Below are 21376 nucleotides of genomic sequence, written 5' to 3'. Positions count from 1 at the left end.
GAAGATTATTGTCTTTTTAATATGTGGCAGTTTGGCTTTGTTCTGGGACCTCTTATTCCTTTCACACGCATTATGAGGAAAGCTTAAGGTTGAAAGAGCAACAACAGCAGTCCTCAGCACAGGTCAGAACAAGCTTCTGTTCTGTCTCATATTTGCTGTCATTACATGTTGTGATGGCATCTCATGTTGCAATGACAGTAAATATGATACTTACTTAGATTTGACATGAGAGGAGAAGCTGGGGCAGAGGCGGGTTGCAAAGCGGCTTGCAGATGTGTGGCTTTTAAAAGATTTCAAATTGGAAGCAAGGAAGGCTAAACCATCAGCTGATGTGGGCTCCTGTTGTGCCAGGACTACAGGCTGAGCTTGACCTAATGGTCTTCGTGAACTAATGCTATGCTTGATATATTTTGTACTGTGGCCATGCTTCAAGGGTGCCAGAAAGAAGCAAGCACAGGCCATTTAAAATATGTGTGCCAGCATTAGAGTGCATGACATTAATTTGGCAATGATGTTAGTCCTAGCAGGGCATAGATAGGGTGATTTTCCTTCCCTCTGTTGTTACATGTTGTGATGCCTTACAAGTCAGACCACTGTTTACATGTGAAGATTCAAAGTTCTGCACCCAGGTAAATTTAAAAGTTTCTTCTCACATCTGGACGGCAAAAAACTTTGAGAAATATCCTTAATTATTTCATTATGATTTCCTAAAAGAGCTAAACAAACGCCTTTAATGAAAAGCATTATACATTTCCTTGAATGTCATTCTAGGACTTTTAAAAAATTCCTGCTGATTGAATGTTCTGAAGAGTTCAACGTTTTGGGTAATATGTTTTCTTACTGGAAGATACTGAAAATGAGAAGGTCAACACTGTTCTTGTGCCTTAAAAAAATCAGCCTGTAGCACAGAGGGGGTCAAACTCATTTTAGTTCAGGGACCAAACGGAGCCCAGCGTGATCTGAAGTGGGTCAAAAAGCCAAACTACTGCATAATAATCTATTGCAAAAAATACCTTCAAATTATTGCCTGTCTTTTATTCTAAAGAAGTAGATTCTGTGTATCAAATGTTTGGTATTTTATTGATCTTTCATCAATTAATGAACACTATGTTTCAAGAAAAATGAGTGTAATTTTACTAATCTTCTCTATGTCATCAGTCTTTTGTAAATACATCGAAATGTTACTTCATACTCAAAGACGTGTGCAGTTCCTTGGCTTAACCACCTTCCTTCAGTGTGGTATGGTGGGTCATGGGTAATGACTTTGCCAGTAGAAAAGTCTTTAAAGCTAATGATGATTCACACCTCGGGCTCAGATGACATTTACAGCTTTCAAGGTGGGATATATTCTTAAGTAAAAAAGCAGCATTTATTTATGAAGTCCTTTTTCACAGAGCAGAAGACAAAATCAGAAAAAAAAATCAGAAATCAGAAAAATCCAGGACACTGCAGATAATGCTAGAATTAAATGAAAGTAAGTTGTGGCCAAAGGTTTTTGTGGGGGCACTGCTGCCCAAAATGAAATTTTGATTTATTTCCCATAAAAAATACTTTTGCAATGCTAATGATAGTCATTATATCATTTGCAAAATCTGAATAAAAACTGAAGTGCAAATGTGTACCACTGGCAAAACACTTCACCCTGTCTGTGCATAATTAAATAAAAGACACAAGAATAAAAAGAATGTGAAATTTAAAGGACCACTCCCCAAAGCAACAGATCCCTACAGCTTCCGGGACAGTTGGTGGGCCTTAAGGAGGACGAACCTATGTGACTCACTTGGACTTTGACCACTCAGTCTCCATGGAAAGGCCTGGCCATCAGGATCTCAAATGAACCCCTCCCCAAGGCTTGGCTCCAGTATTCCTGGACCAGGAATACTGGAGGTTTCTGGAATCCTAGTTGTCATCTTCACAAGGCTCTCTTGAATCACACTTACTCTGGCCCCTCACCAAAGATCAGTTTTCCTTGGATGACCCTACCAGGACCAGAACATTAACATAGCTCCTTGGATTACTTGGACACAAAGCCCCTCCACAGTGACAAGGTGGCAATGGAGAGGAAGTCAGTCATTCAAGAAGATCTCAGAGTAGAACTGCTTCATCTGCTTCCTCTACATCAAAAGGAACCAGCTGAGTCCATATGAACACCTGACCAGGATACCTCCAGGACACCTACTAGGTGAGGCTTGCAGAAAGCAGAAAATGGACGAACGGACGGACAGACGGATGGATGAATGGATGGACGGGCGGATGGATGGAATTTATAGAATTATATAAAAATTAAAGGAGAAACACAGGTATTAAAAGCAGTACATACTTGAATCTCAAGCGGACTTGCTGTAATTTTCACTTTTCCTTTCAACCAGATTTGGACCCTTTAAGAGGTTGATTCTCTTCCACAGTCTGTATGTTTGACAGAAAGTCTGCTGTACCGCCTCTACAGCTCAGAAATTACTATATTAGATCTTGTTTGTTTAATCTCTACAAATATGAAAGCATAAAAAATGTAAATTGCTTCACAGGAATAGCATTCCTCATGAAGAAAACACACATCCAGATGTTTGATCATATTCCTTGTTTGTTGTCCTGTTTGTTTTAATGAATAACAGAAAAATCAGTGTAATCATGCAAATACCAGGAAATCCTTTTTGCTTAGCTTATTATGATCACACTCAAAATATTCCAACTAGAAGTTTCAAGCAGTCTTTTTAGACAAATCTTTGATATGGTAACATCAAAAGTATTCAGCTACATGATGGCATTTGTATGTGTTAATAAAAATTCACTTCCACATTACTCCACAATCTCAGACCTTTTGGTATTTATAATATTTGCTGCCTCTGTCTCTAAGACCACCATCTTCTCCTTTGTTTCATTTCATTGTATGAGCGCAAGTAATAAACATCCAAGTGGAGGCACAAATGGAACAGAGCCAGTTTCTACCTCGCGATGATGAGGTGCCCATGACTGTGTTATGGGTCAGATTGGAAATTTGGCCTGGCCGCCAGGGAAGGTAATTGTTTTCCATGGATGGCAAGGGTTACATGGGAAAAGAAAAAGGAGGAAATGTGGAATGAGAATGGGAACAGTAAAGGGAGGGTATGAGTAGGTAAGCAACATAAAGAGCCATTCCCTCCTCCTCTTCCTCTTCTTCTGTCATTTGTATCAGCGTGTCCCTCCTCCTTTTTCATCCCGATCCTTGTCCTTATCAGATAAGCGGACGCCTTCTTTCTAAAGGTGCTACTAGCCATCTCTAATAACTATGTGTGCATTCATGTGTGTGCCTGAGTGTGTGTTTTCATGGCAGTTATGGGAGCTTGTCATCGTGCTCCCCTAGATCAATGGAGCACAGTTGCCTAGCAACCTGCTGATCGGGAGGAAGGAGGCGGAGGGGAGTGAGAGAGAGAGAGAGAGAGAGAGAGAGAGAGAGAAAGAGAGAGAAGTGAGAGCAGCATAAGATTAGAAATGAGGGAGATGGAGCAGTCTGGAGAGAAAGAAGGAAGAGAAGTGGGTGAGATCAACAGTAAAGAACACTGTGGTTGGATGACAAGAATTAAAACCTAAGACAGTAGCGCTTAGCATGTCAAATCTTTCTTTGTGTGTACAGTAAGAGTAGAAAGAGGAGGAGGTGGGATGGAGTTAGTGGAACGTGTTGTGTGGATGCAAGAATTGTGCATATGTGTGTGACCGTGCGTGAGCAACAGTAGTTTGGGACTGATGAGTTGATGTTGATAATATCGTGCTGAAATAGAACATCAAAGTGGTGACGCCAGCAGCGCAGTCTCTCTCATTTAGTTGCTGATTTAATTATCTTTATCTTAAAGGGGAACAAAGTGGTTAAACGCAGTGCATGGGGAGGGAGCGGTGGTGGAGATAAACAGCAGGAGGGGTGAGAGGGAGGAGGGAGGAAAAATGGAGTGGGGAACTTGGAGGGAGATGAATTTGGACAGGAGGAAATTGAGGAGAGGGGGGAAGAGAGCAAGGACGAGGCGAATGAAACGAGAGTCTGATGATCAGGTGTTGGTTGGCCTCATGAGAGATGCACACATATGCTCCAGATCCTCTGTGATATTTACATAGTCTCCCTCTCTCTGCCTGTGATGGCAGAAGAAAGCAGGAAGGAGATGAAAGAGTGTGAAGGGAGGATGGGGGTGTCATTATAAATGAAAAGAGAGAGGGAGAGTGGAATAGCTGTACATCCCAGAGGTATACTCTGTGAATGAGTTAGAATAACATGTGGAGGCAGAGTGGCTGTTAAAGTTTATGGAGGATTGAAAATGGACAATTAGCATCTCAACGATCTCCGTGTCACCTGGAACTTCTCCCCTGTTGTCATAGTAACCCTCCTCTCTCTGCTCACACTTCCTAATTCATGCCCCTCTCTAACATGGCCTGAGTGTTCACACTTGCACCTGCATGCTTGCACACACACACACACACACACACACACAGACACACACACACAAACACACACACATACAGAGCACATAAATGGGGCACTTCATGTGTGTAATCAATACAAACTACATTTTGTGTGCTTCTGGTCTGGGGTGGTTTTTCATTACAGGAAATGTTAATGCTACACCACACGATGATCTTGAATGATGAGACAATTGCAAAGTCCCTTTCAAGCAATCATATACAAAGCACGGTCTGGTCAACGTGACTGGCCTGCACAAAGCCTTCACCTCAACCCCATCCATAACCTTTGCAACAAACAGTGAGTCAGACCACGTCAACCAACATCCATACTCGACCCTGATTCCCCTCCTTTGGCTGAATCAGGGCAAATCCCGTCAACCAGTTCTTAAAATCGTGCGCAAATTCTTCTTACAGTACTATTCAAAAGTCTTGAGTCACCATTCACGTTTATATTTGCAAGAAAAAAGGGGGAAACAGGCACAGCATTTTATTGAAATGTGCAAAAAACACATATGTGAATACAGTATATAAGGCAAAAAACAGAGTTTCTTCAATTCTAACTGACTTAAAAGTCAATATCTGTTAAGCCCACCTTTATTCTTCAGCACAGCCCAAATTCTCTTAGGCAAGTTTTCATGCCATTTCTTTAAATAGACTTCAGGACCAGTTCTCCAGGATTCTTGGAGGACATTCAAAGCTCTTCCTTGGATGTTGGCTGCCTTTTGTTTCATTCTATGTCAAGACAATCTCACACTGCTTCAGTACTCCTGAGTTCTGGGCTCTGGGGATGCCAGTGCATGACTGAGAGTGTTCAATTCTGTGTTTTTCTATCTAGGTATGTTTTTACTGCATTGGCTGGGATTTGGGGATCACTGTCTTGCTGGAAAATGAAGCTGGGTCTAGTCAGATCCTTCAATACAGAATTGCATGATAGATGAAAATCTGACTGTATTTTTATGAGTTCATAATTTCATCATTTTTGAGGAGACCTCCAACAGCACTGGCTTAAATGCAACCACAAACCATGACAGAGCCTCCACCATGCTGTACAGATGCTGGTAGACATTAATTATTCTACTTCTCCCCTGTACATATTGACGATGATTTAAAGCAGACATTTCAAATTTGGATTCAGCACTCCAGCAGACCAGTTCTTGTGTAATTTGTCATACATTAGCCTTTTCTCCCTGATTCCCTTTCTTAATAAAGGCTTCTTAACAGCCACCTTTCCTCTGAGACCATTTCTGATGATGCTTCAGTGAACAATAGCTGGACCAGCTGAAGGACCAGATCCATCTCTCAGGTCCTCTGTCAGATTGTTGCTGGATTTTTCCCCCCATTTCTTAACAAATGTTATTCTCAGCTACTGTTCCTGTGCTGTAGATAGTTTTTTAGGCCTGCCACTTTTTCTTTTTTTCTCCATTTGTCCAGTTTCTTCAAATATTTTAAAGACACAAGATATGAAAATTTTTGACTAAGGGCTATTTGGGATTCTCGTTGTAAAGTTTATTGAGCACTTAAAACACAAAACTTGTCAAACTGTGGCATCGTTGACATTGTAGATTCAACTAAATAAATGGGAACAAATTTTATGTTTATGCAACAGTTACGAAGTATCTAAAGAAACAATTTGAACTTGATGAGTTACTATTATGTGCAGACACAACACTGGTCCTCTTTTGAGTTGAGGGCCTTCGTATGCTTGATTGATTCATAGGTGAGTGTTAAGTAGTTCAACAAACTAACAAACTAACAAGAATAAAATATTTTCTGAAAATTGTCAGGTACAAGGACTCTAAAGAAAAAGTGTCCAAAGAAAAAGTTTGAAAGACCTAAGGCTAAAGCAATATTGCTCAAAGGTTTACAAGAACGTCTGGCTCTTTGGAAGAAAGACTCTAGATTTTTGTACTTTTTTTGTACAAAGCCAAATGTACCTGCTACTATAACCTAAATCAAGGTACATTTGGCTTTGTTATAAAATCTTCAGGAATCACCCATGCTACACACCTTTTTCTGGTCCTATTAATGATGCTTCTTCCTCATTAGGTGTCCCAGTAGCCTACCTAACTCAAGAAAGTGTGACAGTAAAAAAGAAGAAAGAAAGAAAGAAACTTGAATCCACAAACTAAGGCAGTTATTATTTTTAAAATGTGCCCTAGTCCTACTGGTCTTTTTAAATGAGAGAAATAGTTTGGGGGTGTCTGTATAGTTTATTTGTCATTTAGTGCAGTGATTCCTGTATCTCATGATAACCAGGGGTCCATGGAAATATTAGTTTAAACAATCTGAAAAAAATGCTAACAAATAATGTCAGGTAAGACTGCAGAAACAATAAGATAAACTTAATGGATAAACAGTTAAAACTGGCTGCTAAACATTATGAAAGCTGCCCAACCGGTGATTAAGCTGATGCAGTCATTAACAGTAGATGCTAAACTGAAATTATTCCACATTCAGTTTGAAATGGGTTCAAATTAACATATTTGAACATGCGCGGCGTTGCTGATGAAGAGGTTCTTGAGTTGACTGGGCAACTGCTTATACAGTGTATGAGATCCCATTGTGGTGTGTGTGTGTGTGTGTGTGTGTGTGTGTACTGGAGGTGTAATTTACATGTAAAGTGCATGCATGTTCAGGTACTTGGGTGCTGCAGTGTTCTCCGTGCGTGGTATTTTGGAGGCCACAGAGCAAAAGGTAAAAGTTCAGATGTACAAGGTGGCGGTGTGTTCCTCATTACTGGTTTTCTCTTTTATTATTAACTCTGAAAATCCAGTCCACTGCTCAGAACTACTCTGAACCTTGACCTCTAACTGTAGGCCATGGAGTGCCGCAGGCTGTGCTGAGCTGCATGACAACCAGTCGCTGCTCTGAGGTCAAGAGTTATGGTCATTTTGATTTTTGCAGACACACAAAAAGCTCTGCGCATATCCACATTTACAAATGTGAAATCGGTGATGCAAAGCAAATTTACAGTGGATCTTGATTTTTCTTCTTTTCTCCTTTTTTTTGGCCATGCAATACACTAAGCCTCACAGACACTCACTCTCTCCTGTCTTTCAACCTCTTCACCCACTTCTCTGCAAGCGCACACACAGACACACAGACACACAATCAGACAGGCTTTGTTTGGTTCTTGTCGGTCACTCTCCATCTGCTGGTCAGATGATCAATGCTAATGCCTGCTGAGAGTTCTAATGACACACAGATCCATACACAGATGGACTTGTGCTCGATGTGTGTGAGTGCGTGTGTGTGTGTGTGTGTGTTTGTGTGCGTGTGCACCAGGGGCATCCATGTGTGCATGTTTGTGCACACGAGCTAATGTTATTTGTGTTTCGAAATTGCAATCCTTTGATGAGGACAGGTCAGCGCTATTGTTATAAATGAGAGTAAGATTGCAGGGAGGTGACCTCTGCTACCTCCCACGCAGAGACACACCCATACACACACATATACGCCCATGCACACACGTGGCTGTTTGCACTATTGGCAAGTGGAATTAGTAAATGTATGAGCTACACAGAAACTCATTACAACACGATTAGAGACAAACCTCCCATTTAATCTCATTTAGAAAAGGGTGGTTGCCTGTCAAACACACTCACACATACACACACTAACTCACTTATGCGCACGCACAGATACACACTTTCACATACACAAAGATCACCCTCTCTCCATGACAGCAGTGGGCCTGACTCAGAAAATGATACCATAATAATCATATTCTCACACCACTGTGGAATTAAGTGTTTTAAATGACGGGAAAAACTCCTCTGCATGCGTATAATCCCACTTTTATATCGCATCACCGCTCAAAACCTGCGATTTCAACACGCTGTTTGTCACCATTCATGGCATCAGCTAGGTAAACCTCGTCATCTGAAGCTCAGAGCTCCAAACACAGCGGCGCAAACTGACATAAATGCAAGCACAAAAATATGGGCACACAAACACACGCACTCACGCTGGATGCTGACAGATGAGTTTTTATTTTTGGCTGTATATTTTCTCTGCTGGCAGCCCAGACACATATTACCCGCGCACAAGCGCTGCCGCACACACGCACACATACATAAAGCAAATATGTATACACACCCACGCACATATACAGTGACCTTCTCTCTGCTGAGTAGGCAAAGAGTCAGGGGTCACTGCCTGCTGTCAGCCTGTCAGAGGGAGGAAGAGAGAGGGGAAGTTAGAAGGAGGAAAGAGAGGAAGAAGGGATGTGGTTAGAGGTATGTACAGAACCTCATCATTCAATAAAGACTAATGCAATCAGAGGCGGCCCATATCTGTCACGCTTAATGCCGGCTGATAGAGTCGCAGCAATTTAAAATGCTCATGGTATAATGCATTTCCCTGTGCCTCTTACAGACTGATGATGCATCACATTGCGTCTTGATGGCTCTTGTAGAAACAGATAACCTGCTCTGCAGCATGCTGAATTGAGCCTCCTCTGTGCCTGTCCGTTTTGCTCATTTCTATCTTAATCAGCTAAGAAGGAGTTTCATCCCGGGTTCATCCATTAAATAAAACAGAAGTCGCGTTAAGTTTGCTGCCCAGCCTTTTAGAATTATTGCATGTAATTATATGAGGGTACCCATCATTAAACTTTGATTCAGAAATCTTTGCTGGAAAAACTATCCATATATCCATCCAAAAAAATACCCATATGATTAAGTCTAAAAGTGTTTCTAATTTCAAGCAATTTCTAGAATCAGGAACAATTTTTATTAATTCTAGTGAGAAAAAAAGCTGTCAGCAACACACTGTAAACAGAAACTGCTTCATCAATACTTCATTCAGTGACTGCATGTGAATGAATTTGTTTATGCATGTCACACTCTGCACTAGAAACACTTACCACATCTTCTGTGGTGTTTCTTTATTTCACAGGGGAACACAGGGAGGAACGTTATTATTTGATAATGCCATTTGGTCCAAAAGGTCACGAGGATGGGAGGAGCGAGCGAGAAGAAGGAGGAGGAAAAACGAGTAGTATGAGGCAGTTATGGTGGAGTGGTGTTGGTGGTCAGTCCAATGGGAAACCAGGTGCTGATGTTGAGATAGTTTCCATAGTAACTCCTCCTCCTCCTCCTCCCTGTCTGGTTCGCTCCTCTTCTCTCGCCAACACTCCCGTCACACATAAGAACACCCACTGAAACAAGTGCACAACTGCTCGCTCAGACCTCCCATCTTTACCTCATCTGCGGTTTTGCTTTGATATCTGTTGCTCAAATCAATTTGAGCCTTTGCGTGGTCATATTTATTTACCATAAAGCTGCCTTCTTAACAGTTGTCTGCCTTGGTGGAGCAAATGTGTACATAAGCAAATACCTCAAACAGCAGTGAGACTGTGCAAGCCTCTCCAAACAAACACAGCTAAAGATGGTAGCTAGCGTACAAAGACAGGATTAAAGATGGAGTGCATTTAACAGCTGAACATCAGTGTAAGGACTCCATTCAGTGTTTCTTTAAAGTGCATCTTGAATCAGCTCCTCCAGTAAGGTCAGGGCTGTTCTTTTTACAGGAGGCGCCAACCTTCAGCTGCCAGTTTCCCAGTTCTATAACTCATTCTCCTTCCAGCACCTGATGAAGGTGTCGGTATGACAAAGTAGTAGTATGGACAAAGTATGGCTTGTACTCTCAGTTGAAATTTAATAATGCCTATGTCAATTTATATGTAACCAAAGTCCTTCTAGAGGACATTTTGTGACACAGCAGTCATCTCATTAACTCCCTTTATTTTGAGGCTTCTATCAAAATTATACTATACCCATATTAACACCAGGCAGATACAGTAGGCCAAGATTTTTTTTAAAATACACTGGACTTCATGTTTACTATATAACAAGAAGATGTGCGTGCTACTGCACAGTTGAAAGGGCTCTAATCCCTTAATAGTGCACAACAAGATGATTGGCTCATATGTTTTCCAGTTCAGCTGTTGATTGGCTCCTTGGGGGCAGAGTGAGGACAACCGCCATCCAGAATTGTGCCATAAATTTCTATTGAGGATTCTTTGTTCCATGTTAATAGGAGTGTGGTTTTCAAATAGAGTCATAACATAGATATGAGATATGAACCTCAAAAACAAACAGCATTCACATCACCATCATGCCTGATTAGAACAAAGAAAATCATCTTTGGCTTTGAATATTTGCTTACAATAAACACTAACACTTCACACAAAGACATGCATTTGTTCTTGACATACATGAAGTTTGAACTATTTGCACATTGTGAATGACAATAATCACGTACAGGTGTATGGAAGTCAATTTCAGATGTTTTAATTTTAGTCATTTTGTTCTTGAGCTGGGCTTGTATATAGATCCAGTGGAAGAGAGAGAAGAAGAGCAGCAGCAGCAGCTGGCCCAGGGAGCCCAGAGAGAGCACCTTTGAGCTGGGCTCAACACAGCTGGAGTCCCCTCCCTCCCGGGGATGGGCTGGAAAAAAGTGTTTGCTCTGCATGTGTGTTTGCTGAGGAGCTTGGATGGGATCCCAATCTGTACATCTAGTTTACACCACATGCCCCAAGTATGTGGAAGCCTCAACTTTTGCCAATTTCAAAAGTGGATGCTAGTGTATGTCTGTGCATTACACAGTTATACATAATGATGAACTAAAACTACAAATAACGCCCATTTTTATATTTCAGATTTTTTTTAAAGCCTCAGTTATCTTACAAACATAAAAACATTTCCATTTTTTGGTGGAAATGTAAAGCAAAAGCACTTTTTGTAGCCTGTTTTGGCATCTGGACGTGCAACTTTTGTGAGTATTGCCACTTTCGTCTAAGGTTTCTGTGATTCAGTGCTTTTACTCAGACCAGTGAACAGCTTTGCTGACACTGGATTAGACCCATTTTACCTTCCTTGCATGAAACGTATGGACGTAGCCCCTGTGAGGTCACACAATGTTTAGAGAAGTCCTGTTAGAAAGCCTTGTGCTGAGCTTTTTGATCATCTACATATTGGTGTTTTTTTAAACCTGACATGACACCAGAGAAATGGTTCTGACTAAAAAACCAAGAACAGTACATGCCACATCCCCTGGATCATCCTCCTTTACCCAGGTCATAGAGAAAGGGTGCTGAGGAATCTTTCCCATCGCCTTTGTTTTAATACCTTGTAGCCTTTTTGCAACCTAAGAAGACCTCCATTATAGCTGTTAGAAAGAATGCAGGTTCAAACTTCACTCTTCAGAGCAGGAAGCTAATCCATCTTTTATACTATCTATGAATACTTGAAATTGTATTAGCATTGTCCAACTTTTCCCAACAGATCAGGGACTTAACACCGCATGCTTCTCTGTGTCTGGCTGCAATATTCCCCACAATCTGACAATGGTGCGAATGGACTTCAGCAAAAGTCTTTTGTAGGAATTTTCCTCTGTATAAGAAATGAATGCATACAAAGTCCTGACACAGTAAATTACCAATTCCATCATAACTTTAGTGCTTTAATAATGTATGGTTGGCGCACCTGAACTTACCTCACGGCACACTGGCGTGCATGGGCATACCATTTGAGACCCACCGCATAACACACACAAATCATGAGTCAGTGGGATTTCAAACACCGTTCTGAAATATATGCACACCAAGGTTGCTAACTGAAACAAAAGTTGAAACTAAAACTAGTTGTGGAAAAAAAAGTTACACAGAGTGCTGTGAAAACGTATTTGCCTCCCTCCTGATTTATTCATTTTTTGCATATTTGTCACCCTTGTTTCAGAGCATCAAACTAATTTTAATATTAGACCTGAGGAAATACATGGTGCAGCTTTTAAATGAGGATTTTTTTTTTGTCTAGCATGAACAACCTGTTTAAGGTAATGCCAAAGCATTTCAACTTGATTTAAGTCAGAAGTTTAAATAGGCCACTCCAAAACCTCTTTTTTTTTTCATTTTCACTTGTTTTTTAACATTCAGAGGTGGACTTGCTGGTGTGTTTTGGACCATTGTCCTGCCACATAAACTAAGTGAACTTGAGCTTCAGGCTGGACATTCTCTTTCTTATATAGAGCAGAATCTATGTTTCCATCAATTACAACAAATTCTCCAGGTGCTGAAGTAGTAAAGTAACCCCAGACCATCACACAACCACCACCATGTTTGACTGTTGGCATGATGTTCTTCTTATGAAATGCTGTGTTAATTTTATGCTAGATGTAGCAGGACTCAAAACTTCCCTGAAAAAACTATGCCTTTGTCTCGTCAGGCCACAGAATGTTTTCCAAAAATTCCCGGGGATCATCAAGATGTTATCTGGCAAATGTGAGACAAGCCTTTGTATTCCCTTTGGTCACCAGTGGTTTTCTACTTGGAACTCTCACATGGATACCATTTTTGTTCCATTTCTTTCTTATTGTTGACTCATAAACACTGACTTTAGCAAGTGAGTCCTTCAGTTCTTTCAATGTTGTTCAAGTTTATTTTGTGACCTCCTGGATGGGTCGTTGATGTGCTCTTTGAGAGATTTTAATAGCCTGGCCGCTTCGGGGAAAGTTCACCGCTGTTCCAAATTTACTCCTTTTGTGGATAATGGTTCTTACAGTGGTTTACTGGAGTCCCAAAGCTAAAAGTGGCTTTGCAACCCTTTCCAGATTGATAAATGACTTTGTATCTCATCTGTTTTTGTTCCTTTAGATCGTGGCATGATGTGTTGCTTTTGAGGTCTTCACTTCATCAGACAGTTTCTATTTAAGCGATTTCTTGAGTCAAAGGATCTGGCAGCAATCAGGCCTCGGTGAGGCTAGTGAAATTGAACTCAACTTTCCCCCAAAATTTGGATAATTAATAATTAAGTTAATTAATAATTTAAAACCGGGAGGCAGTTAACCTGTCACATATAGGGCCAGGTAGGTCTGGAGAGCTTTATTCTCTTAATAAATTCATTAATCTTTTTAAAACTGCATTTTGTGTTTGCTCGGGTTATCTTTGTCTAATATTAAAATTTGTCTGATGATCTGAAACATGCAAGTCAGACAAATACGCAAAAAATAAGAAAGAAATACTAAAATCCACTAAACAAAACATTGTGCTCATAAAACTGAAAAGGAAATGTATTTCTTTTTAGTCTTTTTCAGCTTGTTGCATTTGACAACAACCTGCCCATTGAGGTGTGGGTGCATCTCTTTACCTAGACCCAGGATTTCAAGATGAGTGTGATTCAACTGTCTTCACAAAGTGTTTTGTTTGGAATACCTTTTGTAAGGTTCTTAAATCTTGACCCTGACAAATACCCTCATTATGACAAATAAAAAGACTAAAACTAAAACTGAAACTAATGAAAAGACAGCAAAAACAAAGTGTTTTAAAACACTTAAAAGGAAAGTGAAACAATAAATTCCACCGTGGGAACAATAACTAAAATCAATTAAAATCAGAAACTTAAAATAATAATAATAATAATAATAATAATAATAATAATAATAATAATAATAATAATAATAATAATACTCGGATTCTTATCTAATATATGGCAGCCATAAATTATTGTTGAACATCTCAGTCTAATGTGCTGACACTATATGGTTGTGGATTTGTTCCAGTTCAGTCACTAGAGCGTGAGATTAACACTCCTGGCACAGTTAGTAAGACACTGGTGGGCTTTAAGGCCTGACACAGAAATGGCACTAGCTCATCCCAAAGGTGTTGGAAGGGGTTGAGGTCAGAGTGTTCAAGGGCCTTATCCACCCTGAAGGTTTCTCTTAACTGGAACTAAGGAGGGTGTGAACAGTAATGTGTCCGTGTGGTGTCTGCACACCGTATGTAATCTATTTTCAGATGGATTATGTTTTCTCTGTGTGAGAAGAGAAACAGATTGAGAGAGATTTGTAAACTGACACGGCCTCTTCAATCCGTCCTTCCCCCCACAGTTCACTGAATCGCTGTCTTTACTCTCGCTCCTGTGGCGCCAGTGAAGTAAAGGCCATCCTCACTGTCACTCACGGATTTAATCATTCGGATCTACCCAGGCTCTCGCCTCATTTTCTGCCTCCGGTAATAGCGTTTCAGCTTCGTACGGGCGGTGAGTGCGCGCTGTCCAAGGTGCTGCAGCGGCGCGCGGCCCCGCCCATCCTCTCCTCTCTCTCTCTCTCTCTCTCTTACACACACACACATACACACAAATACACATTCACACTCCATCGTTCTCCTGCGACCACGTGACGTTCCCTCTGTCGAGTCTCGCGGAGAGCATCAGACTGCACCTTTTCCTCCTCAGGAGAACGGAGAGGAGAGGGGGAGAGCGGCATTGAGTCACAGAGAGAGAGAGAGAGAGAGCGAGAGAGAGAGATTGAGCGCGAGAGAGGAAAGGGAAGCTAGAGAGAGAGAGTGTGTATGAGAGAGAGAGCAATAGCACCTTGTCGCCTGGAGGCGATCCTATGATAGTTTTGTCCCTGTCCGGTAGACCGACTCAGTCTGCCACCAGGCGCGCGCCTGCTCTCTCCTCTCTCGCGGATTCGGGGGAGATTCTCCTCAAATGGAAGGGAAATCGATGAGCCGCGCGCGGCACTGTTGCCACGGAACCACAGGATGCGCGTGAGGTAGGTCGGTTTTCTAGTGTAATATGTGCCTGAGCTGAGGGAACACCGCGGTCGGTTTGCCTTTCATTTACCGGGGCGAGGCTGCCACGACACTATTACAGGTGTAATTCCAATTAAAACAGCAGGTTAACCGTATAAAGAAAAAAAAAGAAGTAATTAACATGTAACCGGTGAGCTAAGCTGTAGTTAACGTCAAGCGCTAAGGGCTCAGGTGATGAGACCGAACCCCCAGTGTAGTCGAGAGGGAGAAAAAAACGGAGAGGAGATATAGCCGCAAATCGAGAATCGATATTTCAACCGCATTCATTCACCCCGTCTATCAATAACTGTGATGTCGCCGCTTTTCGCCTCTCAAAGACTCCGAGAAGACGCTACGTGTAGTCCACTGTGCGTGTGCATTTGCTGCCACTGTGGGGTTGTGCCGTGTGTGCGCGTGTGAATGTGTTCAACTGTTTGAAATGGGCTCTGAAGCCGTTAATTCGATAAAAGCGAGGCGGTTTGAGTCATCCGCCGCAGCGCGCGGTGCTGCTCCCGCTCTTTGTGATGTACCTAACACAGTGTTTGACGGTGCCGCGAGGTAGCCTCGTTAAACCCATTTACAAAATAAACTGAAACACGAAAGCTGTTGATTAAAGTCTGTAAGAATACCGCCAGTGTCAGAGTGGGTCCAGCTGTTCTTTTTGGACATTAAGGCCGTCGCAGGTATGCCACCTTATAAAAATCTCCTGCGGCATGATGGGAGCTCTGCTGAAGGAGGTGCTGTTTGTGTATGTATGTGTGTATGTATGTATGTATGCGCGTGCCTATATACTGTATGTGCTTGGCTTAAACCACTGCCGTGTGGGCTGCGTGGAAGTAAAAAATCTACGTGTTATTCTGTATGTTTATAAAGAGTTATGTGGGCCTGCTCCTTGTGTAGTGTGACAATATGATGTCTTTGTGTGTATGCGCGCAGAAATGCACGAGAAAGAGTAATCTGAGAACAACAGCGGGATCAGGTTGTGTATGTGTGCGCGAGAGGTTGTGTATTGTATATATATGTGTATGCGTGTGTGAGTGTGTGTGTGACCCTGGTTGATTGTGCCGTCTCTGTTCTCTCTGTAGGTCGCTGGAGAGAGTGATGACGCGGCAGTGAGAGACACACATACCTCACTTGCACACACACATACATTCGAACACACACACATATTTTTTTTTGCCCACACACACTTTAAGTCTTGCCCTACTAAGAAAGGGAGGAGGGGGAGAAAATACTGCTATGACGGTGTCATTTCTCTCCATTACCAGTGTGTGAGCCACACACACACATACACACACACACACTTGCACTTGTACTCCGTGGGGAGTTGCCTGCATGGGGGATAAGGCACTATCTAGGGCACAAAGATGGAGTTCACATACGATTTGTCACATATCTAACACTCACACAGACGTTCACACAAACACACACACCTGGAATCTCATATGTCAGAAGATAAGAATAAAGACTGAATGGAGAGGAGACACTGAACATCTCAGAGACGACACAAACAAGAGGCCAAGGGAAAAAAAGATGTCCAAAGCATACTAAAAGGATGGCGGGAGCCGCTGTTTGACCCCCTCCCTTTCCTGGAGCTGAATCCTATAGGAGCCAACCTTTGAAAAGAGCACTTGCAAGATAGAAGGGTCACCTGAGAAACCCATAAAGAGTTCTTCAAAGGCCCCTACAGTTGTCACCATGAGCTGTAGGCTAGAGGGAACACTCCAGCTCTAGCCACTATCTCCTCCCGTGTGTGTGTGTGAGTGTGAGCGTGAGTGTGTGTATGAGTGTAATGGCGGTTTGTGTTTGGGCGGCAGCCCCACTGCTCTTCCTGGGGCTGTGCCTGTGCAGCGTGGGGGGCCAGGCCCAAGGCGAGGTCCTGGAGTTTGGAGGCGTTTCCAGCCAGTGGGGGCGGTTCCCAGTATGGAACGCTTGCTGCGAGAGTGTGCTGAGCTTCAGCCTGCGGACTCACAGCCAGGAGGGCCTGCTGCTCTACCTGGATGACGAGGGATTCTGCGACTTTCTGGAGCTGCTGCTTCTCCACGGTCACCTTCGGCTGCGTTTCTCCATCTTCTGTGCTGAGCCGGCTGAGCTGCAGTCAGGTGTGGCGGTGAGTGATGGGCGGTGGCACGCAGTGCGTGTCAAGCGGGATTGGAGGAACACCTCGTTGGAGGTGGATGGGCGATTGGAAGGATGGGCGGAAGTGAAGAGTAAGAGAAGAGACATGACAGTATTCAGTCATACCTACATGGGCGGGGTGAGCCCAGAGCTACATTCTTCGCCCCTCCGCCTCACCTCTCCTTCAGTGCGGGAACACCCTGCCTTCCGTGGCTGGATCACGGCAGTGAGCATCAACGGCTCACTGGTGACGCTGGACGGCTCAGAGGGCGTCACAGTAACAGCTGGCTGTGGCCCAGACCATCAGTGCCAGAACGGAGGGGTGTGCAATGTGGTCAACGACCAGGCTGTCTGCGACTGCTCCGACACCGGCTACCAAGGCAATGACTGCAGCGAAGGTAAGGCCCAAAATCATGCTGACCCATCATATACATCCCATCCTTTACACATACACATGTACACCTCAAAAGACACATGCACATACGCTTACATATGTGGATTAACATCTCAAAATTTAAACCTCTCTTTACAAACACCAAGCCCTTCAACAAAGATATCTATTTCTCATTCACACCTTCACATTTACCTTCAATTTGTGTGTATGGACCAGCAGCCTTCACAAACAGTGCAAGACATGCATACTGATTATGTTTGAGATTGATTTCTTACGCCTGCCGGTGGCTCCCAGTTTAAGTGAGCTCCTCCAGAACCCAAAATTAAGCCCACTCCCAGGAAGAGAAGTCAGTGTAGTGAAGCTGGAGAAGAGAGCTTGAAAACAATTTGAAACAAATTCCTGAAAGTCACTGAAATGCCTGGCTGCAGGTTTTGAGGAGCTCAGTAGGTGCATTTGGCAAAACACAATAACTATATAGATCAGTTGTGGACATGGCTGTTGGCTCATGTTGAGAAACTCTAATTGGAGCAGGGCTTAGATGCTGGAAATCAGTGGTTGTTATATGGCCGACACCTGCCTGCCTGTGTTAATGGATTTGCATTGATTCTAAATGGCCTTCAGAGGTACCATACATAGGGTGCTGAATGATGTGTGTACAATCTATCGCCTGCCATTAATTTGAACAGCTTGCAGCCTGTTAAGATGCTCTGTTTGCGTCTGTGTGATTGTGTGTAATGATTTTGTGTCAGTGCTTTTATGCATAATAAAAAAGTAGACAGTGTTGTGTTTATAAAGATGAAAAAGTCAGACTATAAACACTTGTAAGTATGCCGCAGATGGTTTAATAACTGCTAGAAGACCTTCTCTTAATACTTCCAGTAGTGCCTTTGGTCACTACAAGTGCCAATACATTGGGCAGCGTACTGATGGCTGTTACAAAAATGAAACAGCTGCTTAATGAACTCAGCTACCAGGTTATGGTTATCATTGCAAATTTGTTAATTTCCCCCTTCTAAGTTGTGTGTGTCTTCAGATTTGCTTCAGTTCATTCAGAGAAAATTTGCATTCTTAATCAATAGCTCTCTAAAACGAGTCTGTGCTTTTTTGTTTTCACCACCAGCGATACCAATCAGCCCCCCCAGCAATTGATTTTTCTTCTTTTTCCTCTTCTTTTTTTAAATGACACAAATGCATCAGCCAAAAAACAGCCGAGTGGCCTTCTACCATGGCTACTGTTTGTCACCAGCCTAACCTTAAACCCCACCCAGCACTAATTTCAACATCACACATCCCCTTTAGCCACCCGTCATATCACACCCTAGCATTTAGTGGACAGTAGGATGGCTTAGGTTACCATGGAAACAGGACTAATAAGAAGACACGATGAAAGATGTGTTCCTAACCCTCCTGCTTCCACGCCTCAGCTCCAGCCTCCCCCCTTCTGCACTCGTTTGTACCTGCAGCTCCAAATGACTTCAGGCATCATATCTGCCACGCACTCTTTCCACTCTATTTACACGCATGTGGCAGTGAGTGGAGATTACTGCGTGTTTAATCTAGGAGGCATGTTCACAAATCGGGCCACCTGTCCTACAACAAACAAGGGAGATGCACACAAATGAGCCAATTAACAAACAGTTAATTAAAAAAAATAGGAAGCATAAGAAGTGAACCTAAACTAACAATGACAGGTTTAGTTGTAAAGTCAACACATTGGGTTCAGGTGTTGCCAGGGTTGCCTGTGTTGTCCACCTCTAGCACCTGGAAAGAAAATAGCCACACACATTCCATAGCAGGTGCAGATGGGCATTTTAAGAAAAAATATTATTCAGTACTTATCAGTTTCAATGGTGTCTTTACAGATTTTGCATTGGACCTTGTTTTCAGTTGTTTTTCTTTAGAACTTTAACAGCTGTTGCATTTTGTGGACTCACAGAAACATTTGATTTCCCCATGTCTCACATGCTGTAGTGGTCTGGCGATGGTCATTAACATCTGTCCATCTATTTTCTTAATTGCTTATTCAATTGAGAGCCATGTTGGAGGGCTGGAGACTATCCCAGCTATCATAGGTCACACTGGACAGGCACCAGTTCATCACTAGGCTAACAACAGGGAGACAGACAACCATTCACACTTACAGTCACACCAATGTCCAATTTAGAATTTCAGTTATTACCTTTTATTCTTGCACAGTATCGGCACAGGCAGAATATGCAGACTCCACACAGAAAGGCTTTGTTACCTCCTACCAGCCACTGGTAAAAACAAGATGATATATAAATGTTTTAAGACAAGAATCAGTGACATAGTCTATTTATTTATTTATCTTTAGAATTTAATGACTTAGAAATGACCTTATTAACCACTACAAAAGGCAACATATGGGCTTCTTTTCAATATACTTTTTTGCTTCCTCCTCTCGCATCTCTTTCTCGCATCTTAGCTCCTCCCAGTGAGGATATAAGGTGAAGATGCAAGGACGAGATGCAAGGACAGCGGTGCCGAAGCTTCCATTATACAAATCCATGGATCCATAGTGCCAGCCTTAAGAGCTGCTGGTTACTTATAACAGGCTTCACAGTTGGACGCCCTGTCTAACTGATTCATAAAGATTTCCTAGAATCTTCTATAAGGAACAATTTAAAACTTTACCTTTTAAAGACAGATGGATATGAAAATCTCTTGTTTATAAATTCATGAAATATGAAAATTGTTTAATACATTGAATTAGCTGCAGCTATAATAGTAATTAAATGAACCTTTTAAATCCTCTAATTCATGTATAGAACAGTGCTATTTGTTCTGAATTGTTACATTATTATTTGCACTAAAATGCGCCATGCGGCTTCATAAAAATGTTTTCGATTGTAAATGAAAAAACAAATTGGGGCTTTGCTTGACGCCACAGCACAACAGTGCATTGCGCCTCAGTATGTGCTTTCTGTCAATCTTGTAAATGACACTACAAAGCAAGCACTGTAAAAAATAAACTGCTACATGTGGAGTTTTCCGGGTCATCGGAGGAGAGGGGATGCGAGGAAGCAAAAGTTAGTGCAATTAAAAATCAGACGCAGCGCAGAGAGGGTAGTCAAAGGCAATAATGAAAGTCTTGACCACCACTCCTAACATGCCACGGAGATAAAAACGGTATTAAAGCAGGTACGTTTATGTTCATTTGTGAGGAAATAATTAGTCTATATGAGAGAGAAATAAGAAGAAAATTAATTAGCAGCTGTTTTGATGATTAAAAATGAATTAATTAGGAAGAAAATACAAAGAATGTCCCCGAATGTGAGCATTTGATGTTTTCTTTTGTCATATATGAAAGTAAACTGAATATTTATTGGGTTTTGTACCGACTAATAAAACAAGCAGAGTATCTTACCTTGACTATTATTTAACTATTTTCCAATATTTTATGAGCAAAAAGCAATTAATTAGGTGAGTCATCTGCTGATTAAGTAATCATGAAAATGCATTTAAGCCACTTCTAAAGTAGAAATGCCAAATATTCCCCTGATCTAGCTTCTAAAAAGTGAGAGATGCTGTCTTTTTTGTTATTTGTATCATTTTACATTTAATATATTTATGTTTTGGGCTGCTGGTCAGAAAAAATAAGAGTTTAAAAGCATCATCTTGTGCTCCCGGTACTTAATGCCAGGCAATTTTTAGTATTATTTAGTAGTTTTGGCATTTTGCAGACTAAATCATTAGTGCTAAAATAAATAGCAGTTGTTGGGCTTTTGTGCTGCATGTGTGTTCAGGAAGTGACAGGTGAAGCTATGATCAGCTCTGTGCAGAAACTCAGTGCTGCACTGAGAATTAGGTATGATCCAAGCCAGTCTAATCCAGTCTGCTGT

General features: G+C 42.0%; 1 protein-coding gene across 15 annotated transcripts in view; it reads left to right on the top strand.

Annotated features, from left to right (window-relative positions):
* The first annotated feature begins 14609 nt into the window (after positions 1–14609).
* Positions 14610–21376, top strand: part of nrxn1a (neurexin 1a) — a 66862-nt gene continuing 60095 nt past the window's right edge. For 13 of the 15 annotated variants that reach the window (XM_063482801.1, XM_063482803.1, XM_063482793.1 and 10 more), the window contains exons 1-2: positions 14611–14982; positions 16087–17517. In XM_063482801.1, the coding sequence (XP_063338871.1) occupies positions 16785–17517 (733 nt within the window). In that variant the 5' untranslated portion in view covers positions 14611–14982; positions 16087–16784. Of the gene's footprint in view, positions 14983–16086; positions 17518–21376 lie in introns of all 15 variants that reach the window. The other 2 variants (XM_063482804.1, XM_063482796.1) reach the window with 1 other exon arrangement.

This window comes from Pelmatolapia mariae, linkage group LG8, assembly GCF_036321145.2.
Source record: "Pelmatolapia mariae isolate MD_Pm_ZW linkage group LG8, Pm_UMD_F_2, whole genome shotgun sequence".
In the NCBI taxonomy this organism is placed as follows: Eukaryota; Metazoa; Chordata; class Actinopteri; order Cichliformes; family Cichlidae; genus Pelmatolapia; species Pelmatolapia mariae.
This window is presented reverse-complemented; position numbering and strand designations above follow the sequence as displayed.